The sequence below is a fragment of the Opisthorchis viverrini genome, assembly GCF_000715545.1.
Source record: "Opisthorchis viverrini unplaced genomic scaffold opera_v5_78, whole genome shotgun sequence".
NCBI lineage: Eukaryota > Metazoa > Platyhelminthes > Trematoda > Opisthorchiida > Opisthorchiidae > Opisthorchis > Opisthorchis viverrini.
In genome coordinates, this window is record NW_008751734.1 from 1,266,568 (window position 1) to 1,287,315 (window position 20,748).

At 45.9% G+C, this 20,748-nt stretch overlaps 1 protein-coding gene across 1 annotated transcript in view; it reads left to right on the plus strand.

The window, feature by feature from the left end:
* T265_04631 (hypothetical protein) overlaps positions 1-10,983 on the plus strand; it is a gene marked incomplete at both ends in the record, with an annotated part of 21,562 nt that extends 10,579 nt beyond the window's left edge. Inside the window, 4 exons of the mRNA XM_009169413.1 lie at positions 2,206-2,451; positions 2,541-2,630; positions 4,480-4,646; positions 10,663-10,983. Coding sequence (XP_009167677.1) covers positions 2,206-2,451; positions 2,541-2,630; positions 4,480-4,646; positions 10,663-10,735 — 576 coding nt within the window. The remainder of the gene's footprint in view (positions 1-2,205; positions 2,452-2,540; positions 2,631-4,479; positions 4,647-10,662) is intronic.
* Between the last annotated feature and the right edge of the window lie 9,765 nt (positions 10,984-20,748).

The window sequence follows — 20,748 nt, forward strand, 5'->3', positions numbered from 1 at the left end:
CTCCCCACGGTTATATATATATATATATATATATATATATATATATATATATATATATATATATGGCTAGACGAACCTTATGGCTGTACGGCGATAAAGCATCAGTGCCAACACTAATGTTGGTGTCTTCGATGGTGATGATGACGATGGTGACCATCGTTGCCGCTTAAGAAAGGTCATTGTTGTCGTGCAAATGAATGTAGAGGTGCCTCAGAGGGCATCACTTTGGGTGAATTGTTGGATGCAGTTGGAATCAAGACGGCCTCGCAGATACCCGGATTCCCGCTTTTTTCCAGCTTCTATCCCTCTACGGTGTGCGGTTTTCTATTGAAGAAATCCAGTTGTTTTTCTGCGGCCAAAGTTTCACCTAAGGACGTAGTTTTCCGGACGTTGGTTCTGCGTTCTTGTGGGATTCATCCGTTTTAGGCCATCAAATGCGTTCACGTTGTCGGCCGTGGCCGATGCCCTTCGTGATGTGGCACGTGGTGTTATCACTTCGGCTAGCCTGAGTTTTACAGTTGCTGGTTATCACGAGCGTTCCGTATCCGGTCATTTTTTCGTGACACGCTAAAATCTGAATTGCTGTGGTAGCTTTACGCCATCTATAATTGACGTTCAATCAGACTTTCCCCATAAGGACCACTCTGGTAATGTTCCTACGAGATGGGTCAAGTGGTTAGAGCGCGATTTTTTTCTTGCCTCTCGACTTCCCCTGTCTAGACTTGGGCAACCTGACAGTACCCCAGCCGACGTGCTTCCTTCGGGTGGCGTAGCAGCTAGGCAGCGAATGGGTGTTACTGCTGGATGATTTTTTATCCAGTAGTTAGAGAGCAAATTTAATGACTGGAAGGTCCCTGATTCGAACCCGACTTCTGCACCTCGAATTACGCTGTCCAAACTTGGACAACATGGCAGTATCCCAGCCATCGTGTCTCCTTTGGGTGGCGTGGCAGTTAAGCACCAAAAGGGTGCCTAGTATCAGTCTTGGAAGTATGGGGACTCAGAGTTTACGCCCAGGAGATGAATTCGGTCTGATCACGAGTGGGCATAACCATTTTAGTGTCGCAGGGGATATTTTTATGAGCGCTGCGCATCTCACATAGGATGAGAACGCAATGCCATCTTTCACTCAAGCTACAGTACGGGCTGTCTCGTTGTATGGCTGTGAGACTTGGCCTATTCGAGCAGCGGACCTGAGACGTCCTCAGGTGTTCGACAATCGTTGTCTCAGAGCCATAGCTCGTGTGGGTTGGGGTCGGCGAATCCGTAACGAGGCAGTTAGAGAACGTGTTTTCGGTTGTGTAAAGGGTACTTCCATTGAAGAATGTGTCCAGCACCAGAAGCTGCGTTGGTTGGGACATGTGTTACGTATGCCGAACCATCGTTTGCCGAAGAGAGTGCTGTTTTCCATACCCAACTCAGAGTGGCGTAAACAGAGAGGTGGCCAACCCTTGACTTGGCAGAGGAGTATGAAGGAGATCACGAAACGCTTGCGTGCTGTCGGTGCTACTCGCTTTTCAGGATGCGGACAGCGTGATCACTACTGCGCCTGGTTGGAGACACTACAAGATATGGCTGCCAATCGATGTCAGTGGCGTTCTTGTTGTCAGTTTCTGTCCGGATAGCCTGAGTGAATGTCTGGAGGTGTCGGCACCTCGGAATGATTGTGTTAAGCTAGCACTAAGTCCCTCCCCCGTCCTCCCTTACTCTTTTCTTTACAATAAGGCTTTCAAATAAGTCATGTTTGTACTGCAGTGAAGCATCGGTCATGCTGTCGATGATGGGGAAACACCGGAGCTGGCCGCCTGGGACCCATGGTTACTTGACTGCCGGGTGGGGCGATAGCCAGTACTCTGGAGCCCTATCTAGGACGGCACAATTAGGGACGGATGCTGAATTTCGAATTACCCTTTACGAGACAGTTATTTTGGATGGGGACTTCACACCGATCGGTATGTTACGAATTGCCTGGTCGTCTACCTGACCCCGTTTTATGACAGTTGCTTCGGATGCACTTTTGGTCAATATACAAGAAATGGTGAGCCCCAGTTTTCTGAAATACCGTCTTCCAAGTTCAGACAACCTTTATATATATATATATATATATATATATATATATAATGTGTGGGACCGCTTGTTGGGCAACAGTTTGTCCACCACAAATCGTCCTTTATGTGCACACTTTGTTCCCCGGGTTTTGTACAGCTCTCCGGCGCTTCCCCAGTCCTTCGAGTCTTTTCCGCCGACAAAACAAAAGTCACTGGGGCAATTTGGGGTCCATTAAATAAAACCATCATCTGTGGTCATGATTCAGGTGCCCTCACTGTTCTGGACGTGCGATCCGGCCAAGTGCTGCATCACATCGCGTCACATAAGGGCCCGGTGACCGATATCCAAATGCATCTACACCTCCCAATGTTCATCACTGGGTCAAAGGATCATACTGCTAAAGTGAGTAGTCTACATGCTGGTTAACTCCACTGTTCATTCTCCTGTTTCCATACTTGATGTCCTCTTTTCCCATTACTTCCGTTTCTCAGTTATACAGTGCTTATGACCTCAGTTCCATTCGAACGTACACGACAGAACGGCCAATTAATTCCGCAGCCATATCACCTACACGGGATCACGTGAGTTTGTGCCAAATCCTTTGGCGTTGTTTGTTCTCTCCTGAGGGTGTGAGTTCCTCATTACTAGGACAGTGTGCGGTAAAGAAATGGGGAACGCAATTTTAAGGTTCGTATATAGCAATAAGGACCGGTTTTCTAGTCCCACGCCGGTACTTCATTCAACGTAGGATGAATTTTTGTGCTCCCGGTAGTTTTGGCTCGTAGGACAGTCTGAGTGAACTAAACAGCGGATTCACTATATATCAAGCCTACTGACCGGATTCGCTACAATAATTGAGAAAAACAGCTCTCTCTATGACTGTCCATTCCAAAATTTCAGGTAGTTTCCTCAGATTTTTCAACCAGGAGATGCGAACACTTCGGTGGGACCGTCGCGGGACTTTTATTCATAATAACGACCGGTTATCATTAAGCCGTTTGGCTGTTAAGTGAAAAGCTCAAGCAGTTTAGAGTTCTCAACCAAAGTCTGATAGTAAGTTAGCAGTCTTTTTTGCAGGAAATGCCAGGTCATTGCTGTTTTTAAAGAGCCAGTAGCCGCACACGCTCCATCTCTCCCAATCTAGCCTTCCGGAAGGATTTTCTAGTAAGACCTCCAGTCATTGGCCACCCGAGGGTTCTGCTAGTGTCGCACGAGCACCACTCCCCTCCACAGTGTAGCTGAGCGAATCATGGAGGTACACAAATCTTCACGGGAAATCCAATCTCTTCGTGACAGACTGTTGGGGTCACATATAGCTTACAGTTCTGCATTCAATGCCCATAGCTTCTTCTGAAACAATCTTCCTGGTTTATCTGCAGTGGTTTCGGACTCAACAGCTGCGTTCCCTCTCCTCCTCGCATAATCAACAAGCTTATCCATTCGTCGTCCTGTCGAACTACATAGTTCAGTTAGTCTTGATTAGTCGATATGAGGGCGAGATGGCTCAAGTGGTTGGACCGGAGGGTCCGTGGTCCGAACCCGACCTCTGCCCCTCGACTTCCCTTGTCTAGGCTTGGGCAACCTGGCAGTGCCCCAGCTCTCATGCTTCCTTCGGGTAGCATGGCAGCTAGGCACTGGAGGGGTGTTACAGCTGAACGACGATTTTGCCTTACTCAAAAACTTCGGACCAGTGCATCAGGTTCCTGAGCTGAAAGACACAGAGTTCTTGGAGTTTGGAAGCGTCCGCTGGCGGATTTGTTTCTCTTGTGCACCAATTATTCACAATTCAAGCTCTGAGCATTAATCATCCAATTACTTATCTACTCATTTGAGCCACAGTTATGCTTAGAGTCTTTATTCGCAAATTACTAGGTCTGTCTAATTGGTTAATGAACAGAACAGCATTTGGAACGTTTTCAGGGTTATATGTGAAGAATCGTTCTTTTTGTCCATGGTCTCGGCACATGCACAACACAACTTCAGTCCGAGTCATGTGAATATGATCATTTGGCTAAATCATTCAACCAACGCTACCGAGTTCATCCTGACTTTTGAGGTGTTCACATGGAAGCTCGGTTCATGCGAAGGGTTTCTTCCGGGCACCTTATCCTCCATGATAATCTTCAGCTGGCTCTCTGTCAGGTCTGCTGAATCACATGGCTAGTGTGCTGGAAGCAAATGAACAGTAATTTCTAAGCTTTTTTCATATTCCCCAATGATTTCAGTTTGTAAGGCGTAATGACCTTGAGAGCTGAGTGTGTAAACCGTAACGTGGCGACGGGAATGAATCTGAATCTTGGTTATATATGTTTGTATGTACATTGGTCATTGCCGCCACTTCTCAGCAATTGACTTGTTCTATCGATCGTTACGAGACAGATCGCAAATGGTACTACGCATAATCTATCCTTTTTTATCGATATGTGTTAGGTACTCCTAGGTGGTGGTCAGGAAGCTCACGAAGTTACCACAACCGCGGTCGGTCAGGGAAAGTTTGATGCCAGATTCTACCACTTGATCTATCAGGAGGAATTCGGTCGTGTCAAGGGGCATTTCGGTCCAATCAACAGCGTCTCCTTCACTCCCGACGGGACTGGGTATGTGATGACTACTTACCTTTGTCCCATTGTCAAAATTGACTTGGAAGTGTGCAAAACCTAACCTATTTGCCACTCTTAAGAAATGTCACACTGAGAAAGCCTCGCCGACAGCTTGTCCCCTCACACACTTTCTCATCAGGCAACCATAGTTCCCGAGTTTTAACCAGTCTATTCTCCTATACATTACCCACTTGATGCATGATTGATTGATGCGGAACAAAGAACCGATTCGGTTTTCAATGAATCTTTCGTTTGTTTAGAAAAGGTTACTTGTTCTAGTGTTTCAATTATAGAGTCATGTTTCTTTTGGACGCAATGCCATCCATGAAATGGATGAAAACTGACTAGCAGTGGACTGCTAGTGCGGCCACTGTTCAGCATACCGGCTTGGAAGTTCACATTAATGGAGAGTATTTTTTGTGTGACTGCTGTCAATGGCAATGGAAAATGGGCACACCCACTCCTGATCAATCTCAGTTTCCAGGTTATGCGGTGAACACCGTCAAAAACACCCAATAACGTCACCAGAAGCACTGTAGATTGAGGTGTTTATTACTCGCCAAACAAGATCCCATGGAATGAATATCCTTCAGGGGACCTTTTTATCACGGTCCCGTGAAGTCTGATGCCAAATTAGACGGAACATCAGCGAATATACTCATTTGCAAACTAATTTGTTCTTTCGAGAGACTCACCTGGAACCCAGCTGAATCTCTCGTCTGTGATATTTCCAGGCGACTGAATGGGCTGCACCAGGCCGCCTCATGTTTCAGTCACTATGATATTCGAGATATCGCGATACATGTATATCTTTGTAATGTACTACTCATAAGGTTGCTGAACATAAGGTTTTCTGGGAACATCACAAACAAGAGATTCAGCTGGGTTCCAGGTAAGCCTCTCGAAAAAACCAAATTAGTTTGCAAATAAGTGTATATTCGCTAATTTCGTGCAATTTGCTTTCAAGTAGAACATAAGGTTGACGGGAACCCGGGGACTGCGCCTACCTGATGAGCCCCAAAAAAAGGAAACCGGTTGTGGGCTGTGGACGGATTTTCAGCAACCTAATGAGTAGTACATTACAAAGATATAGACGGAACATCTTTTTACAGATGCGGACTGGAGTTGCTCGGTATAAAATGGATCGTCGAAATTGATAGACATCAGGGAATGCAAATAGTATCTATTATGGCTACTGTCCCCGTGACACTTGAGCATCACAGATAACCGTCGTCACACTGAGGAAAATTGAGCGAAGCGCATCAGTTATATTCAGGCGAGCTCCTCTTGCCTATTCTCCTCGGTTGCCACAACGAGACGGTTCAGCCTACCGACTGTGACTACCCGGGCAATCCTAATGTGCAAAAACTAATTTTCATCCATAAATGGAACTACTCACAAGGTTGCTGAAAACTCTTCGACAACGCACGACCGGTTTCGCCCTTCTTGGGGCTCATCAGGTAGGCGCAGTCCACGAGTTCCCGTTAACCTTATGACCTACTTGAACCCAAATTGCACTGTTTTCGAGAATATCGTGCCAACTGAATCATGAGGTGGCCTGTGTGCAGCACATTCAGTTGGAGGACATCATAAACGAGAGATTCAATCAAGTCCCCCGTGAAAACCAAATAGTTTTCATCCAGTTTTGGATATCGGCTGCAAATTGATCACCTTGCAGAACCACGACTTCAAAACCAATCAATGCATCTGTTGTGAAACACTGCAGATCATTCGAGCGACGATAATCGGTCAGCTCTGGAATGTTTGACGAAAGACGGGCGACAGTGCTTTACTCGGCTTTTGACCAATGAGTGCACCCCCACTTCGATAGGTAGATTTCACCAAGTCCTGTTCAAGTGACATGATATCTGTGTATTCTCCCATGAAGCAGAAAACAAACTATTGCAGTGAAGTGGAAAAGGTTGTCTGAGTCTGAGAGTCTCGGAATCAGTTAGTTTACGTACTGACGGAATAATTGGATTTTTGCACAGGGAGTACGAGCAGGCAGCTATTTGGAAGCCTTCCTAGTACAGTTGCAAGGTCTTTGCTGATGAAGGGCCTGAGTTAGAAAGGTTGATACGAGTGATGAGTATACGTGAGCGAACATCTTTGGAAGACGACAGGTAAGTGTGGAAATGGGTGTAAAATTGTCTTGGAAATTTAGCTTCAGCTGTCGTTTGAGCAGACTTGAGTAACGCGACGGGAGAGTGGTGCAAAATAACGGGGAACACGCTTACGTACATAGAATTGGGAGGACAACTCTACTGGCGCAGGTTTCCTATGGGAAAAAATAAGGTTTTCTTAGGTTTTAAAAATGGTTTCAACGTGGGCAGCCCAAATTAAGGGGGAGAATAAACAAACTCGTAGATGCTTGAGTCGGTCGGATTCGGAAAGTCCACAGTCTCGATAAAAGGTCTTTCTTACGAGGCGCGGCAACAGAACTACACGCGGGCGTCTTTTTTGCCCACTTAGTGGGGTGAAGTTGTCCTTCTATTTGGAGAAGCGATTAGACTGGATGAAGATGTCCCTGTCTAGAGAGCAAGCTGTCGATCAAACGGCAGTTGATCTGCTCTCTGAACTTGGTAGTTAGCTTGCAGGCGTTTCGTCATCATGCGAGGGGACATGCTCAGTAGGCGCACTGTTTCTGCACACGGATGTTAGAAGGAACAAGCTTGTTTCGCGGTCATTGTTAACCATGATTCCTGAACTGCTACCATGCAGGTTTCGCAAACAAGCTTACTTTGTGGGACCAGTCGTATTTCGTCAGTCTCAAATCGGTCAGTTCAATTTATCAGCTATAAATCACGTACCATGGATGCACTGGTCCCAGTCGTTATAGTTTCGATCACCGGAGATACACTCTGGCATTGGAGGTGATGGCATGTTCAGCTGGTTCGAAAACTAGGTAGCTCCACAATGAAGGCGATAGTTTTGATGCGCGAGCGCCCCTGACTGCGCGAGTGGCCAGTCGTATTGAAATAGACGCAATAACAGATGGAAGTAGTAGCTAACTTATAACGCCACGTACCTCTCGTGCTTTGGCTATTCGCGACGTGAAATTGGACTTCAGCGGAGGGACAAATATTCGGGGAAAATCTTGTGTCAGTTCAAGAGACAAGGAAACACCTCAAAATAGACCACTTTTGGAAATGATGATTAAATGGTAACGCTGGGTCAGCGGTGGATTTCAACGCATCGAGTTAGTACATTTGCTGAAAGGTCAATTTTTTTGATAGCGCCTTTATAGCGCCACCGCATTTTGAACCAACTGTATTGCAGACGAGGTCAAATACTGATCAGATCCTTAGTAGAGTAACCGACACAGTGCTACAACCCACCCAACGGCGCTCAGTATTCACACAATGACCCGTCCTTGATGGACTAAAGCGATCGGGCAATTGATCTCAGAGTACCAGTCCATAATTTTGAGCCCTATTTAGGCGTCCCGTGATCTCAATGATGCTGGGAAATTATTCCACCAGACTTTTCCGCCAGAGTTATGATTGCTTCAGTGGCGACCTGCAAAAATATGAATGTAGATTAGGATGGTTTTTGGGTTAGGCAAGTATGCAAGAAAGTGCAAGATTTTGGCGCAAAAGGTTTTGCAGCTGAGTACATTGTGCGGCTAATATCCCCCCCACCCAACATCCAGATAAAAGTTCGCTTGAATATAGAGTCCCTTCAAGCACAACAGGACCTGACTGCACTGCTGGAAGTGTATTAGAAACACGCGTGCCGACGTCTCATAGCACAACATGACCTGACAGCACTGCTGGAAGTGTATTAGAAACATGCGTGCCGACGTCTCATAAAGGCCGGGGGTTGATGTCTCGGAGATGCAGATAACGAACATGCAGCTGGTCTTAGCAGTTACTTATCGGTTGTCATACCCCCCCGATCAATACCCTTCAGTCCATGCACTGCAACACTTGAGACGTGTCTGGATGATTCCGTTTCATTGGTTGATGAGTGGGATGAGTGCCCATCAGGTATATCCTACCGATTCGGCTCAATTCTGTGGTGCCGTAGTACACTATCCCATTACGTTCAAAGTGCGAGGACGTCGGTTTACCTTGCTTGCTGACTTCCGGGGCGCTACGCAACACACAACTCTTACTTTCGACCCTGATTCAGCACTTTTTATGGCTCAGAAGTGGTTTATCCTTGTCAGGAAGGTGCTTAGACTTAGAGTGATCGCATTAAAAAAAAACGAGGACACAATTTTACCTATACAGCCTTGAGATCAGTAAATCCAGGTGCGCGTCATGAACACAGACAAACGGCGTGCAATCCAACAAAGAAAATTGGAAGCACCAGAAAGAGTTCAACCTAAAAACGGAAGATGGTTTTTTTTCAGTAGTGGATACCAGATATTCCTCCTACGACTAACATTGTTCAGCGCCAGTGTGGTTAGCTGTCGGTAGCTAGAATGTTGACACGACATGTTGATTAGTGCATTTTCATCCCAGTATAGCTGCGGTCACTTTTTATTCCGACCATGTCGTTAAACTTACATGTTTCTTTTTTATTCGCATTCGACAATATTGTGGACTGCTTGCGCTCCCAGCAAACAGTGCCTTTCCGAGAACAAGGTGATTTGGGCTGTTTCTGAGGGTACGTGCCGTTCTGCGGGGCACTGTACAGTTGTTCAATGGGTGGCCACCCTGCGGAAGCAGCACGCTGCTTAGACTTTTTTCACAACGCAATCCGGTTTGCAAACAATAACTGACCGATAGAAATACTTTGTATTTATGGGGAATAAATGCCCGTCACATGTGTTGTCCAACTAGTCTTCGTAATCAGTTGGCAAAACAACAACAACAACAACAACAATTGTGTACACATTTGTTGTTTTTGTCAAAGTTCTAGGTTGTTTCCTTCTTGGTTCTCATAGAACACCTCGGAATGTAATTAACCAAACTGACACTAATCACTTATTCTGTGCCCGGAGAGATCTACGTAGAAATAAGGTCAACCAAGCGAACACCCCCTGGGCAAATATTGACGGTAATCGGATTTGACTGGCACTTGTACAAGCAGCAGTCTTAGCTGCATCTACTCCGGTTGGGAACTAGTGCGGATAGGTGTTAAACCCGTTTGTTTCTTTACTTTGTGTTTAAACTCTGGTTACAACTAGCTGACAGGTATATCAGGACACAGACTATGTTTTCAAGTCATGAATGAAACTCATGAGCTCAGACAAAAGTGAAGAAGTGTTCTCAATAAAACGTTGTCATTCTTAAAGAAACAGGTCTTTTTCTACTTCCAAGTCGAAAGAGCCGAAGAATGTTCCATTTTGATATGAGGCTGCAGACAACGTCACTTTGTCGGAACGTGAAAACGCATGCTTTTTCGAGAACAAGACGGTTCGATGAACTCTCTGTGATATTAGCCTGAGTAGCTACCAACTATTCATCATCATAATCATCATCATCAATCATCAGAGGACAGCAACATCAGAGTTGACACTGATGCTTCACTGCCCAACTATCAATATCAAGAACCAAAGCATGTTGTTCCTTCCTTTCCCGGAGCAACCTGTCTTTTGGGCTCCCTGGAACCCCCTGGATATAACTCATCATTCCTAGTAAGGCATATTTTCACGATGGAAACACCATTGTTGATCCATGAAGATGGTTCATTTAAGCAGGTGGCTCTTCATAGTTCATTGATTTCCAAGACCAACAACCAAACTGCTGATGGGGTGTTCCCCCCAGTAACGCCAACTTTGGCTGACTTCCACTTTACTTGCTATTAGACTCGAGTAAACGGGACGAAACCGGCGTTGTAAACTGTCTGCGGATTTTGAGCACTCTTCGAACACTGCTTATACCTGAAGTTGTATTTCTATACCTTATATTGTGCCCTTTCATGCGGTAGATTTCGGACGCTCGTTTGGATCGCTGACCCATCTGTCTATTAAGCATTGGTTCTGTTTTTCGGTGTCTCATGAGCTCCTCTCTGGTTGTCCTCACTTATTGCCGTTTCACCCTGTTTTCCCTTACTCTCTTAGGTTTGCCACTGGCGGTGAGGAGGGTTACGTCCGTCTGCACACATTCGATCCGGAATATGCTGATCTGGATTGAAAACACTGATCGCTTGGTCTGCGGACTTGCCGAATCTTTCGTCTACTTTTGTCCACTCATTCCATTGATGGTTTTCGACTCCGGTACAACCGATTTGAACGGGATGCTTCGTTCTATTTTCAACTGGTTGGGTTTCACATCCTTCACTGCTCTATTTTTTTTACTATGGGTTGAACAACTCTCTGAAGGAAGCCACCCGTTCGGAGAGGTTCATAAGAGCGTAAGCTCTGTGATCACGTCAAAAAAAGAGTCTCCAATGTGTCCCCGTGTCCTCTGTGTTGATTTCTCGGCGAGATGGCTCAGTGGCTAGAGTGCGAATGTACTGACCGGAAGGTCCGTGGTTCGAACCTGCTTCTTGACTTCCCCTGTCTAGGCTTGGGCAACTTGACAGTATCCCAGCCCTCACGCCTCCTTCGGTCGTTATGGTGGTTCGGCGCCTAAAAGGGTGCTACAGCTGAGCCATTTTTCTAGGGAGTTTGTAGAGGTTAAAGGGCAACTGCTGCCAATCACTGATTGCTTACTTCTTGGAATCACTTGTCTTGCGCTACCAGAGGTAGTTACCTATGGGCGTCGTGGATCGCCTGATGCCCAGCTTCAAGGAGAAACAGTTATCCAACGTTTTACTGGTAATTCTATACTTGACGGATTCGTGGGCTAAACCAAGATGTGCGACAACATAAGGATGTTGACATTATCGTAAACTCCAGGCTGTCGGATCTTGCTACATCCAGGCGATGAATCTCAATCAAGATGAAGCACGCAATAGGTCACTCTCCCAGCGCGGATCTTTTCTTTGGTGTTTCGCCATTTGATGTGACCCCATTGTGTAGCTGGGGATTGAGCCAACTGCAGACACTCTGGGCGGCCGAGTCTTACTGGGTGCTGAATAAATTTTGGACTGGTCGGGCAAATTCACGGGAAAGAAGTTTAGTTTCAATCAGGACAGAACTTCTGAGTAAACTCACCTGAATCATCATTTCTTTGACCACGGATTTAAAAGAGCATGAATACTCCCAGGTTGGTGTTTTTGTGAAATTGGACAAACTGCCTACGAGAGATTCAGTGAAATTCAGCGGGACTACACTTATCAAGTGAGGAACAAAGGGTGTAAAGCCGGTAATGAACTGTTGAGGTCCTTTCACCAGTTTTGTAGCTGATTAAATATCGAAAAAGTTTGCCCGGTTCAGCTACCGGCATTTGCCCACGTCGTCATATATCCGAGAATTTCTAGTTTTCTTGCACCATTTTGCTCGGTTTTGGAGTTTGCACTTGGTTCATATGCTGCATCGTTTTCAGTACCGCATGCGATCCATGTGTAAACGGATACCTGTGAAAATAATCACTAGGACTCGTGGTCGAGTTGGAATTATTTGTTTCCTGCCCTGGTTGCTGTTAATGCCTTTGATTACTAGCTGGTTCTTCAGTAGTTTAAAATGGATCAGAAATTCGTATCCAGTCCGAATTACCCGAATCAGATATTGACAATGCGGGAGTCCTTGTTTCAGCTCCCTGCTAGGATTTCATAGTCATGCGCTCAAACAGTGCTAAATGTGTTATATGGTGATTTGTGCTTACTGCGCCGTCCACAATTTCGCATGGTGTTTTGTGATCAACTTTAGGACATTAAGTCCCTTGTGCCGCCTTCCGGGTTGGCGTTCTCAACAGAACTCGCACCATTTGGAGACTCAATTGAATACCAGTATGTTGTATCGTGGGTGGCCCTCTATGGGTTACGCCTGTACTGAGCTTGCCAGACTACGCGATAGGGAAAGGACAGAAAACTCGGGACACGGCTGTATTGCCAGGACAAAACATACAGAGCGTCTGCGTAATATATAGGATGACTAAATGGCCAAATATAGTCGTTCACTTGTTCGCTCCGTACAGCCAATGGCGGTGTTCCGGTCGTGAACAATCTCAGTCCCACTACGCTGGTCGTATGTCGCTAAGCCACGTTGGTGAGCTCCGCCAACGCACCTGTTTTCTGGACGTGTCGCACCGATGGTCACCTTAGGGATGCGTCACTCTCTGCACATGTTCTTTTTCCATGTCTGGGTGCGTCCTGACACAGCACGAGTATCTTGGGCGTTTCGTTTCGAAATGCACTTATGGGATGCTGCTTTACCTCCACACACAAAGTACCCACGTCAATGGCCCAAGTGGTTAGAGCGCGAATTTACTGACCGGAAGGTCCGTGATTCGAATCCGACCTCTGCCTCTCGACTTCCCCTGTCTTGGCTTGGGCAACCTGGCAGTATTTCAGCCCTCGTGCTTCCTTCAGGTGGCATGGCAGCTAGGCATCGGAAGGATGCTACAGCTGAACGCTTCCTGCAAATTCACCAGTATCTTGATGGAAGCAAACAAAGGAACTGTCAATTGGGAGCGTTGAGAAATCCTCTAGCCCCTACAAGTGCTTCGGTATTGGATTGTGTCTACTGACGAATCAGTAAGGCAGGCATCTGAGACCAGAACTCTTGTCTCTCGGCAGCCACGAGGAACTAAATTTTTGGACTGCACTGACTTTTCTCGATTCAACTAGAATACAAGAGTTGGAATTGCTTATTTATTTTACCAATTGTCCCCCATGGTTCTATCCCGCTGGATTTCCGTGTACATCCAATGGAAATGTGTATCGAGGGCTCCTTCTCGCTCGTTTGAGTTTGACTTTGCACATGCAAGCATAACTTGAAATGCAATACAACCAGGTGGTCTACAGCAAGTTAAGAAGTCAAGAGAGAGCATAGAGTACCCTCTGGAGTCCTTCTCACCAGCTTGAAAGTTCATCACGGTCACTCTGTGCTAGGCGGAATCCCTCACCAAAACCGCTTTACCGCTCGCATTTAAGCACTGTTACGCTAAAGAAACCCAACTCGCACGTGATTAGCTGAAGGTCGGGCCGCTTGTCTGGCCAGCACCTAGGCGAGCTCTGATTGGCCGGATGTGTGAACCCAACAGCCAATCGCGATTCACTACCACTAAGCCATTTCCAGCTTGGTTGCATACCTAACAAGAACCTGTTGTACTTAGAGTCCGACCAAAGAGACTTGCATCTGAATCCTACATTGGCTTGGACTTTTGCTTCATTGCATTCTGATCCAAGTATTTAATCATTGATTTTTGATAACATGGTGGAAGTCGGCCAACAGCAGTCTGCGAAGGTTATGATTTGATAAGGAACCAGAATCACTGGAGAAGCGAATAAGACTCGTTAGGTTATGGTGGCTACAACAAACTGCACAAAAATGTTCTCACTCAAAACCGCTGCCGTTGGAAATTTCTTGGGACAATTCATGGCGACCCGAAATACAAGCGTCTATGGTCACATTGAGTGATCTGTGATCTTTACATAATTTCGGGTTCCTCCTGATTCCTTCTGCACTTTGTAACGGACATAAGTCTTTCTGTCGTGTGTGTGGCTTTTGTTGGACTCGTGCTGACCACGACCTGGGTTGTGGTTTATGGTGTCCACGACCTTTCTTGTGCTGACCACGACCTGGGTTTTCGCTGTCAATGTCATACTGCGCCATAATTCCACTGTGCTCACCGAAGATGCGAGCAACACATTCTCGATCCGTTTTCTAGGATCACTGTTTGCCTGCCCTCGGCCCTTTCCACTCAATTTTGCGTAGCCAGTGTTCTCTCTCCGCTGGCATGCAGTACATCGTTCACTGGGACCTGTTAGTTCTGCGCATTTATTCTACGATACCTATGTGGATTATGCTTACTAAAGTCCCAGGTTCGAGGTGAAGAACAAAGGAGGGAGGCGTTCAAGTTGTATTTCGTCCCGGATCTGGTTTAACCAGACCTTGGACGGCTTAGAATCCATCAGTCTGTAGGTTTATGTCCCAAATCTATCCCATTCAAAAGTATATTGTGATGCTTGAAACACGTGTTGTGGTTTATGGTGTCCACGACCTTTCCGAGACGTGGGGAGGGGAGATACCAAACTGTGCGTCCCCAAGATTGGCCTGTCTTGAATAGGTAATTGTCTTGAAATATAACATGGACTTCATGGTATCGTGAGAAGTGACCTCACCCCGGGAGATCTATCTTGGTTGATCAACCCACCAATGTAAGCTGTTACTTAGAAAGGATCCTAAAGAGCTTCTTTCAGAGATGGTAGCACACCAAGAGAATGCATTTGCATATTTCCCAGACTGGTGAAACTTCTTCGTACATCATCTCCTTTGGAGTGGGGGCGAGATGGACCAAGTGGTGAGAGCGCGAATTTATTGACCGGAAGGTCCGTGGTTCGAACTCGACCTCTGCCTCTCGACTTTCTCTGTCTAGGCTTGGGCAACCTGGCAGTTTCCCAGCCCTCGTGCTTACTTTGGGTGGCATGGCAGTTAGGCACCGAAAGGGTGCTACAGCTGAACGGAATGGTGGATTTCAGCTAAGCTCTTTGTTGGGGGTTGGGTGCGAAGCAATCTATTGAATCCCACCTACTGGGATGCCTCTTAGTAACATCAACGTGTTGTGGTGTTAGTCATTTCGGACTAGGTGTTGCATCACTTTGACAGGGACGTATCGAACGGCACAGGGTGCGATTTTCGGAAAATATACACATTAAAACTCCACGTAAACAGGTAATTCATTATATGAAGCATCATTTATGGCTACTCTACATACAGTAGTCCATTTCAGTAAACAGACAACTAGTTTTCCAGTTACTGTGATAAGTGTGCTGTTCTGAAGCTTTGGTTAACGTTACCCAACCACTTTCGATTGGTCTGTGTGTGTAAACTTATCATGATCGCCCTTAAAAGATCAGATGCGGTCTCTCGAAAAACCAAATTAGCTTGCAAATGAGTGTATATTTGCTAATAACCGTCTGCGTTAAACGCGAAATGAAGTGACTAAGGAGAACAGTGCGCTCTCGTCCTATTAGTGTCCTCTTTCAATAATGGTATACTGAGGAGGGCCTTTTCATCCGAAGCCTTGTGTACCTCTCATACGAGTCTGCCGATCTTACGAAATATGGTCCTGGTCAAAGAAACTGTCAGCTATGCTTTGTTGTTCCTCTGTGTAACGGATTATGCACCCACGAAGAAGTGAAAACCCACAGTTGTTACCAGCGCACGGTGTACCAATCTTTACTGACTCACTTTGGTTAGATTTTCGGCCGACATAAGTGCATACTGGTAGGATATAATTCTCGGGAGTTCGGTTTGTCGTAACCCAGGTACCACAACGGTGAGTCAGACCATAAAACCACATTTCTGGCAGCTGTTTAGTGCCTATAGCGATGGTGTGTGGATTGGAACGGAATAGAGTGCATCATCATATTTGTGTTGTCAGCCTCATTAACGGTTTAGTAAAAACGGTACACCGATATTCTAGAAAACGGGTCACTTGGGCCAGTTTATCTACCGGTGAACACCGCACAGACCATCGCTTATTAGAATATTTTACATAGAGAATTCAAGTAGATATATATATTGACGAATACTGGCATTTCAATCGTCAGTTTATGGTGATACAGGAATATCGCTTTGGTTTGTAAACGCCTGTAAACACCCAACACTTCATGATTCAAATAATTGATTTATTGGCAGGAAGTCCAAGCTCAGCTGACTCACTAAAAGCCGAACACCTCCCGTTCGGGATCAGTATCATCTATACCACACCCCTTTCAAATCAGATTGTGTCAGATTCAGCGTATGAAGAACGCTCACATTTGGTTTTTAAGTAATGTGTTCAAGTAGTGTTCAATAGGTCAATGTTTTTGTCATGAGAAAAACTAAATTTTAGAAGCATGTCCTTTGAGTGAACTTACTTCCACCATGCAGTACCCCATTCACGGATTGGACGTATTCACTCACCACTCATCCCGTCAATGCGTTGGTCTCTTCAAAACGATCCCTATTTTTTTGGCGTCCGTGACATTTGTATATGCCTCCCCCGCTGTTCCAAATGTTTTGGTGGTATCCACGGGGACTCCAGGAAGCAGGCCTGGACTGTTGCCGAAGGAACGCCATGCTGTCGTGACCAATGACGCTGTACAAGTTTTTGGTCTACGTCAAACGATTTAAGAGTTTTCCTGGAATTCGAATGGTTATACAGCTGGAAGTGTGGAACATTCAGTTCAATTCAATTTATCAGTTATAAACAGTGTAACATAAGCATATTGGTTCCAGGTGCTAAAATTTCGATCACCGGAAAAGGGGAAAGTGGAACACAAAACCAAGCCTTGGGGCGAAGGCATGCTCAGTTTGTTCGGAAATTGGGTAGCTACGCATTGAAGGCGAAAGCTTTGATGCACGCGTGAAACCGACTGCGCGATTGGGCCATGTCCGCCAAAGCCGATAACCGCTGGTAATTTGAGTCTCGGGGTCCCCATCCAGGCAGGCGCAGTTGCCCAACCAACTTATTTTACTGGCTAGTGTTTTCGTACTTCGTTGCCAGGTCATACACTGTCCACCTCTCGGTCGCTTCCACTCAGCACAGGGCTGAGCGAAAAGAGCTCTGCGAGGCAGACGGTCTTCTGGCATGCAAAGTATATTATCCAACCAGCGCAGCGATGGAGAGTTCCTTCTTTCTGAGACCAGTTGGCGTACCAAAGCATTACCAATGTGACGTTCCTACCAGGCCTGATCAATGCTTCGGAGACACCGATGATCAAATACTGACATCTTCTGTACATCCTCTACGCGTAGGGGCCACGTCTGTGATCAATAAAGCAGTATGATCGCACCAAAGCGGTGTAAACTCTTTCCTTGACAGACAAACTCGCCTCACATCGGTGCCATAGGTTTTGGAGGTTGAGAAAAGCTGCCCTGGCCTTTCTGATTCGAAAAATAATCTCATCTCCAGCCAGTCAACCGCGGCTTATACACCTGCCCAGGTAAACAAATTTATCTACCACGTCGATTGGGGTGGAATAGAAGAACCACGAAAATGGGATGGAAAACACAATGAACTGTATCAAAGAATGGCAGCTGAGGCAGGGTTAGAAGTCACTTTGAAATGTCACCGACGGGTTGAAAATACCCCTGTTTAGTAGTGAGGAGCCGTTCACCTTTGGTTAATCATTGCCGATAGTAGTTCTCAAACGATTACTAAAACACTCCCCGAGTCTTTTTCATGTTCACGCTCAAAGTTCTGGGTCTTCTAACCAACCAAAGGATGAAAATAATCTCCCAGTTATTCACAGGAAGATAAATTCCAAAATTAGTAGCAAAGGGCAGTAGAAGAATGCGATCACCGCAAGCGTGTTGTGAGTTTGTGTAAGAAACAGCCGGTGGTTGAAACCGAACTGGGAACGAAACTTTGCATGCGTTTCTGGATGAGGTGATGCAAAGCTCAGGTGTCCTGGTGTAACGGTGATACCACTGAGGGGGAGGCACGCGAGTAGTATGTTTTGTTCGTGGAATTTCGATTTGCGTCTTTTGAAAAGGGGAGATCTGTTGCGGAATTCGTGGAGTCACTTTGTAACATTTGCTTGGATTTGAGCGAGGAATGATTGGAGTCAATGAATCTCCAGGAAAGGGAGAAGATGGGTGTCCAGTTTTTGTAAATAAGATGCAAATTAGAGTTTTGCTTTCCTGTTCATTGGTCTGTAACTGGTCAGTTGGCATTTCCCAATAACTCCCCAGCGAAGGCCTTCTTCCTTTCACTGGTATACCCCCCATGCATGAATGTACTACGAACATTTTTTTGTTGGAGCCGAGATGCACACACTGCACAGCTGTTTCATCCTTGTTGCAGCGTTCACAATCTACCATTCCGAGTTGTCTTTGTCCTTTTTTGGCGTTTTTTTGAGAAAAGCCTCCAACATTACATTACAACGCACGCGGGAAATGGGGATCTCGCCGGAAAGCTTCAGTAGGTCAGCCATGGTTTTGAAGAGATCTGATTACACACAACGCCACAATAGTTGTGTGTCGCTGGAGCGGATTAGCACATTAGCCAACGTATACGCGAAGTGTACCATGTTGCTACTGCTAATTTTTACTTTTCACAGGAATATGTCTGGTCTTTTTCACGTTAAACAACATCAACTCACGTTTTGTTTTAAAGGGGACTTTGGGATAGCAAGATGATACTGTCCCACTGTCTCGCTACAATGTAACCATCCTGTCACCATCGATTGGACTTACGATCGATTTTATGGCTAAATATAGTCGCATCTCACTCGAGAGTGAAAAGTATGCGGAAACCTGTGAAGCAATGCATAGGTTGCTAACACTATGGAATCGAACGAGAAAACAACAAGGTAGTCTGATTTCGGGCCAACGGTGGGACGAACGGATCAACTATAGTAATCTTTTTGCAACGCAATACTCATAAGGTTGCTGCAGACTCCTCGACAGCCCACGACAGGTTTCGCCCTTCTTGGGGCTCGTCAGGTAGGCGCAGTCCCCGGGTTTCCGTCAACCCTATGTTTTACTTGAAACCAAATTGCACGAAATTAGCGAATATTCACTCACCTGGAACCCAGCTGAATCTCCCGTTTGTGAGGTTTCCAGGCAACTGAATGTGCCGCACAAGGCCGCCTCATGTTTCAGTCGCTACNGAAATGGGGATCTCGCCGGAAAGCTTCAGTAGGTCAGCCATGGTTTCGAAGAGATCTGATTACACACAACGCCACAATAGTTGTGTGTCGCTGGAGCGGATTAGCACATTAGCCAACGTATACGCGAAGTGTACCATGTTGCTACTGCTAATTTTTACTTTTCACAGGAATATGTCTGGTCTTTTTCACGTTAAACAACATCAACTCACGTTTTGTTTTAAAGGGGACTTTGGGATAGCAAGATGATACTGTCCCACTGTCTCGCTACAATGTAACCATCCTGTCACCATCGACTGGACTTACGATCGATTTTATGGCTAAATATAGTCGCATCTCACTCGAGAGTGAAAAGTATGCGGAAACCTGTGAAGCAATGCATAGGTTGCTAACACTATGGAATCGAACGAGAAAACAACAAGGTAGTCTGATTTCGGGCCAACGGTGGGACGAACGGATCAACTATAGTAATCTTTTTGCAACGCAATACTCATAAGGTTGCTGCAGACTCCTCGACAGCCCACGACAGGTTTCGCCCTTCTTGGGGCTCGTCAGGTAGGTGCAGTCCCCGGGTTTCCGTCAACCCTATGTTTTACTTGAAACCAAATTGCACGAAATTAGCGAATATTCACTCACCTGGAACCCAGCTGAATCTCCCGTTTGTGAGGTTTCCAGGCAACTGAATGTGCCGCACAAGGCCGCCTCATGTTTCAGTCGCTACGATATTCGAGATATCGTAATACATCTATATTTTAGTATAGTGGTAATCTTTTTGAGAAAGTAAGATGATCCGTTTGACCAAATTGTGAGCTCGAAAAGCAAATACTTCGAAAATGTCTATGGTCATCATTCTATTACCCTTAACTCCCAGCCTTTGTACCGTCCATTTTCAAACGTGTTCCCCCTATTTCTTGATGAGTTTGTAACACTCTTTTATGCGAACAAATAGGCTACGATTGACGCTCACAACGTTAGTGCGACAAGAAGTTAGACCACTGTTCTAGACAGGCTTTCCCCGTTTTTTCCTGAACTTTGCAGCTGCGGACCTCGTTCAAAGGACAGCATTGAAAAGATTTTGGGGGTGTGTGGGTCTTCTCCATCGCAACCTTCATGGAAGCAATGAGCCCTCAAGTACTAAATCGCTTCCAGAAATGACTGTCTCGCTGTCCATAATGGAATATTGATGAAACATCACCCCCATGCGTTCCATTCTTAAGTTACTTTGAATGGCTGAGGTATTTCCTGTTGTATCAAGAGAACCTTTCTACTGGACTGAACGGGATTTGGCTGAAAATTTCCACGTAAAAGAGTGCACGTGACCATTCCTCGGGACTTGCCACGTGAGGCGGAGACGGCGAAACTGAAAACTGGAGTGATACGCGCATAAAGATGTGGTATTTGGCCCAATTATCAACCGTGAACTTTGTTCTGTTGTTACGTAAGCCAACCTCGTGATAGACCAGTCGGCCTGCCGTGTCTCAGTCCGGTTTAAGTAGTCTGG